The 6,165-nt window shown below is 45.1% G+C and overlaps 1 protein-coding gene across 1 annotated transcript; it reads right to left on the bottom strand.

The window, feature by feature from the left end:
• Positions 1–4,429: 4,429 nt before the first annotated feature.
• LOC104504156 (C2 calcium-dependent domain-containing protein 4C-like) lies at positions 4,430–5,802 on the bottom strand. Its single transcript, XM_010153264.1, has one exon. The coding sequence runs from the start codon at positions 5,800–5,802 to the stop codon at positions 4,504–4,506; it is 1,299 nt and encodes a 432-aa protein (XP_010151566.1). The 3' UTR covers positions 4,430–4,503.
• Between the last annotated feature and the right edge of the window lie 363 nt (positions 5,803–6,165).

Here is a 6,165-nt window from a genome sequence, read left to right as displayed (position 1 = left end):
GGGGTGGGGGGTGGGGCGGACAGGGCAGGGCACTGTGAGGATGTGTGTGGTTTCCAGGGAAGACAGAAAAAACCCATGGTGAAGGTACATTGTGAATCAGCAACTGCACCAAGTTTCCTCACCTGGAAATTGAGCTTGAAAGTAATATGGCCTTGCTTTCTTTCCCCATCACCCAAACCATTTTAAATTCACGGGAGAGACAAGGAGGTCTCATTTTAATTGCAAAATTTTCTATTGCACAGACTACTTGTTGCAATGAGGTGTGATATTGCATTATATTAGGAGGTCAATAGTTGTGTTTTAGGAGGTACGTAAGTATCGCATTTCCTTATTAAATCTTTTCTGTTTCATATACCTGAGTGAGTCCTACTCAGGCAATGGAACACCCGTGGTGCCCGGGACCGCAGCCTCAGGCCAAAGCTGTCAGGGTTCCCAAACCACAAAGCCTAGAGCTCCAGGGACAACGTGTATTCCAAGGGCATGGCAGTGGTGAGGGTGCTGTTTTCAGCAGTGCTCCAGACCTGCTCTGAGAAATGGGAGTAGCCTAAAACAGGTGGTGCAATAAATGGAATTTGATACTGCAGATGCTGTGCTGCCTAATCCCCAGTCTACACGTCTGTCCTGCTAGGCTTTTTAGGTCATACAGATATTTCCTTTCCTTGGTGTGATTTCTGAACTTTACCTGAAAAGCAGAGCACTTTCTGGGATTGCATTTTACCTTACTGTACTTCAGTACGTTGCACCACAAACTCTAATTGAGTATACCTTGCGTGGGTTTCTGGAAAGAAAAATATAAGTCTTGCTTTACAGTAACATTTGTCCAGAATTTAAGAGGCATGCTTAAAATAACTGCGATTGAAAAGGCCAGCACAAGTAGTGCTTCCAGTTCTGCTGAAACAAATTATATTTGCTTAGCAAAACCTGAGTCCAGGATCTTGGCAGAAAGAACTTTACTTCAAACAACTGTCCGGGGGGTGGAGGGGTGTGAAAAATGAAATTAGGAGGTGATCTCTAAACCAGTGATCACCACTGATCAAACTACCCCAAAACAGGAGTTTTGCTTGAGAGTCATTTATGCTACTGTATTTTCATGATATTATAGAAGTTTTGAACACTGAGGAGAGTATTTCTTAACTCTGCATAGGTGTTTGCTAATGCCATGAAGTGGATTTTCTTCTTGCTGTTGACTCTCATATAAGCATAGCGGCATCATGAGTTTTTCCAGGCTGAAGTATCCAGTTGCCGTGTTGTTTGCTTATGCAGGTGTTTTACGTAATATCGCCAACAAGGCTGACGCTTTCGGAAAGCAGCTGGAGCATGGGCTGCACTGTGGGTGTTCACCACTTACAGCTTATTTGACCTCTAACAGCACAAGAAAACAAGTCTTATGCCCTCTAATATTCAAGCAATTTGAAGTGTTCACGCTGTATTACAGCATTGCACTGCTAAGAACAATACCCTGACAAGCAACACCCCAAAGCTCAAAAGGATTCATATAACCCAAAATGTAAAAAGACGAAGGGGGGAAGGCACCACCAAAATTGTTTTCCATTTAGTGTTAGTCATACTTAGTCCTGAGTCTGGCTAATTTAGCTGAAGAGGTACTTAATTCAAAGTTTTTATATTTAATAAGAAAATTTTCAGGAAAAATCTGAAGTTAGATTATTTACCAGAAAAACACAGGCAAAGCCCAGCTGTCCTTTCCAAGCTTAAACTATCCCTTTGAATTAGGTCTGCAAGTTGTTTCCTGCTGTCAGCTGAAGGAGCAAGTCTCCCTCTCGCAGGCAGGCCTATCACCACACTTCTGTAAGAAGACTTTGTCAGAAATAAGTCGTTGTTTAAAAAGCCTTAGAAACAGCTCAGTTACCTTTCAACCAACCAAAGATGCAACCTTCACCTCTTTAAATACCTGACTAAGTAAGTCCAGCTGGAAACTTACTTACCCATGACAAGAAAGGAGGACATTCTCGAGGACTTAACTCCTTGAAGGATGGGACTTCACAAGCACTTCTTTCTTATGCTAGTAACTACATTATGCCCATTAGCCTGCGGAAGAGAAGGCTTGGGAAAGGTCTCATTGATGTGCATGAATATCTGATGGGAGGGAGTGAAGGGAACCGAGCCAGGCTCTTCTCAGGGGTATCCAGTGACAGGATAACAGGCAACGAGCACAAACTGAAATACAAGAAATTCCACTTAAGCAGAAAGAAAATCTTCTTTACTGTTAGGGTGGTAAAACACTGGTGTAGGGTTACCAAGCAGATTGTGAAGTCTCCGACCTTGGAGACACTCTAAACCCAACCAGACATGGTCCTGGGCAACCTGCTAGAGCTGACTACTTTTAGAGTCAGGCCATACAGTCAACCGTTCTGTGTCCTTGCAGTACAGCACTGGCACAGCAGGTATCACAGAGCAGATACCTACCTGCTGTGATGTGACTGTACGTGATCCTCTGACACACACAACTGTTCTCTTCTGAATTATCTCAGCCTCTTTCTCCATGTGGGTGTACCTGTCAAGAGACCTTAAGTCCCAAGAACTAAAAACATGGTGGTGGAGTGATGAGCCTGAAGAGGGAGCCTCTGCCTTCCTTCGGGAGACCCCCATGCAATAACCAATTAAATAGGCTCAATTTTTTGCAGCATTAATGATTCTTCCTTGAAGTCACTTTTTTTAATTTCACTTCTCCCCACTTCCTTTAGATTTTCGCTTATAGTCAGTTTGCCCAGATTCAAGGATACAAGTGTCAGTGCAGCTGCACGGTGTGTCAGTACATGTAATTCTTTCTTTTAGCACAAAGAGATTATTGTTCCATTTGATTTTAATCAGCTTCTGGGAATATACCCTGCCATTCTCATGTGTAAGTTGTCCTTTGTGCAAGGATTCTGTTTTTAGAAGCATCTCACGTGAGCTGGATCAAGGATTAGCAGTAGGCATTTCTGAGCACTCGTGGTCACAGTTAACATCCTTTGGTCTTTTTCTGCGATTGGAAGGAAAAAAAAATCCTTCCTGGGGTACTTAAGACTGAAACAAAATCAAATTATTCAGTGGCCAAGTAATACCAGAACCTCCTATGAATAAGCCCATGATTTGCAGGCAGTCATACTCTTGCCAGCATAGGGCAGGGGGATGACCTGCCAAGAATCTTTCAGAAAGAATGTTTAAACTGTAGATATGGCACAAGCAAGGCCCTGTTTCTACAGCTTCACAGGCAACACATAAAAACCATTCCTTTTCTGTGCCCCACGCCTGTGTGGATTGCTCCTCCATTAAGGCTTATCTGCCTTTCACATAATTAGGCCTACAGTTCAATCACGGGAGGCAGCAACACGCCTGGAGTTTCTGCCTCCTCCCACTTGCACAGCTGTAGTTTCTGCAAGTTTATTTGTTTTACCTAGCCCCTAGGAAAAAAAAAAAAGGAAAGGTGGCCTTGAGCATGCAGGAACTCTACACCTTTGTGTTTCTCATGGTGTTAAAGCAAGTGCCTCAGCCACTCACCATTTGCTCGTACAGGACAGATATCCTAGTTTTATTACAATGATTTGAATAAGGTATGCTGCAACTCATGAGCTGAAGCAGAAATTCGATCCAGAGATCCCAAACTATCCTCTGCCCTTGCCATATTGCTCTCTTACCCTATCAGCTTCAGTTTCAGAAAGGGTGCAATAGCAGAATTGCTGAGGGTTATAGCTTCAGGGTACATTCCAAACCAAAACACAATTACTTGGCAACTTTATCCTGACACCTGTGAAATCAGCCATGGAAAGGAAGGGCAAATGAAGATGCTAACTGTGCTACAGCTATCACCCTCTCCATAGTGACTCCAGGCAGGAGCCACGTCACTGCTCTGTTGACAGCACAGGGCTGTGGAAAGAAAGCCTCACCCTCAGTGGCTTTTAGCAACCACTCAACACAAGCTTACAACTGCTTTGGGATTCCAAATCCTCCACTGTGTTGTAGGAAAAGGGCTGATTCTCAAACAAACTATGCATCTCTCTCACCCTCCCTGAGCACAGGGCACATTAAAACATTCATTTCTGTAAGTAGGAGTGCTGTCAAAATAGTCTGTTTAACTGATGTAGTACCCCAGAGCTGCAACAGAGTTCAGTGCCTACTGCATGCACATGCTGTGTACCTGCTTATGAAACAGAGCAAGTGAAAAAACAACCCTTCAATACCCTGAAAGCCATAAACAAGTATAGCTTTGACTTCGTAACTGTCTAATCCACTACCCTAAAGGCAAACAATCTCTTCTGCCCTCCTCTCCTACTCTACAGGCAGAAGGTCTGCTCCACAACCACCTTTTAATTTAACAGCAAATGCTTGTAAGTTTTAACTGTTAGGCAGCAAAATAAGGCACAAGAATATGGCAATAATACCAAGCAATGCAGTAGTTTACAGTATTCTTAAAAAAAATTAAAAAGAAAAGAAAAAGCAACCCAAAACTTTATTTGGTAGAAAACTTTCAGACAACAAAATGGGTCTGTTTGAATGTTTGAAGTATTACACAGACAACATACTCATTAAAGACAATTCCCGTTCTCCTAAAGTGTAATCTCGTTTCATACTGCACCCTTTATTCACTGCCTTCATCCTTACAGAGAGGCTATAAAGCTCTTCTTCTGCGATGCCATCAAAAAAGAAGTCCTCATTGAAGATAGGATTCCTGCTTCTCTTTATAACAGTGCTTCTCTGCTTCTGTGTTTTCCCTGGCACTAGGGAGAAGGTGATACAGCAGTTTATGTTTTTGGATTCTACAGAGTCATCATATAAACCCTCTGCACTGATCAAGCGGATCCGCAGCCTTTCATTTTCTGAGCAGTATTCAGCCGATAGCCTCAACATGCCTCCCTTGTCCATTACCACAGCACTCTCGCCCACTAGTCTCTCCCGGCTGCGGGTCAGCTCCAGGGGAAAAATAGAACAGGACATGCTAAAGCTCCGCGTGGCAAGCAGCCCCTCCGAGGCCCGCCTGATGGCACTGGGACTGTTATCAGTGGAGCTGCTCTCCTCTGTAGAGAGAGAATTGTTTCTGGCCATGCTGGATTTGTTCCTGGCTTTCAGCGCTCGGCACAGCAATCCCTCCTGGCTTTGTGTTTTGATCAGGGAGCAGGATCTGGGAGGTGACCTGCTGAGAAGTGGAGAACTGAAAGGAGAGGAATCGCTGGAGGAGGCAGTATCGCTGTCACAGGCACCTTGCCTGTGCAGGGAGAGATGCTTGGGAGGCAGCCTCACAGAAGCAAAGCTGATAGCAATGGGATTAGACATACTTCCTTTGCCACTGAATGTGTTCGCTCTGGATCGAGACAGCATCAGGCTGGGCAGAGCACCACGTGGGTCACCATGGAAGATGGACTCCTTTCTCCTGGTGTGGGGACTCTCTAGCAAAGTGCAGAAGCCATAGGAAGTGGGGGCTCTGGGAAAGTGCGGCAGGGAGAGTGCTGCTTGGGACTGTGGGTCCGAGTTGGTGCTTTCTTCCTCCAGGGCTGGGATCTCTTCAGCACTTTCCACCTGAATGAGATGTGGCAGAGAACACCTGGGGCTGCAGGCAGAAGAATGAAGATCTGCATCCTCCGAACTGTGGTACTGGCGGGAGGCAGTGCCCTTAATAGGACCACAGTTGGTTAGTCTGGGAGGAATGCAGAATTCTGGAATTCTGTCAGGGGTAAGCACATTAGGAAAAGCAGCAGCCCCCAGTCGTGCTTTTTCAGGAAGATTTTGGCCAGATGGCAGTCCCAGGAATGAGGAGCTAGGAAGGTTTCCATTTTCATGTGATGCTCTGATCTTTTCCAAGAACCACATCACTGTAGCTTGGCAGTTCCTCAAGGGGAAGAGCTTGAAGTAGAAATCCACCTGCAGACACAAAGAGATGAAAAAGCACATCAACATCCTTCCTGGGCATGCTACAGCCAAGCGAGGCAGAGAGGATGCTATTCAAGACAGGACTGGCACAAGCCCAGTCAATCCACAGCTTCCAAACAACCTCTGCCCAGCACACTAGCAAAGCGGAACGGACTTTTCCAGCAGAACAGAACTAACTCACTAAAGCAATTACTCAGGATCAAGTCACTACCAGAGGAAAACATCCCTCGCTGATAAACCCCACGGCATTTCTACCTTAGCAGAGCACATACCTTGTCAAGCGCAAGCCACTTGCCCCTGCCT

This window comes from Eurypyga helias, unplaced genomic scaffold (genome assembly GCF_000690775.1).
Source record: "Eurypyga helias isolate BGI_N326 unplaced genomic scaffold, ASM69077v1 scaffold31686, whole genome shotgun sequence".
Lineage (NCBI taxonomy): Eukaryota > Metazoa > Chordata > Aves > Eurypygiformes > Eurypygidae > Eurypyga > Eurypyga helias.
The sequence above is the reverse complement of the archived record's forward strand: the minus strand, read 5'-3'. Positions and strand labels throughout refer to the sequence as shown.

Excerpts from the sequence above, each read along its gene's own strand:
- LOC104504156 (XM_010153264.1), bottom strand. The coding sequence starts at position 5,802 with ATGTGGTTCTTGGAAAAGATCAGAGCATCACATGAAAATGGAAACCTT.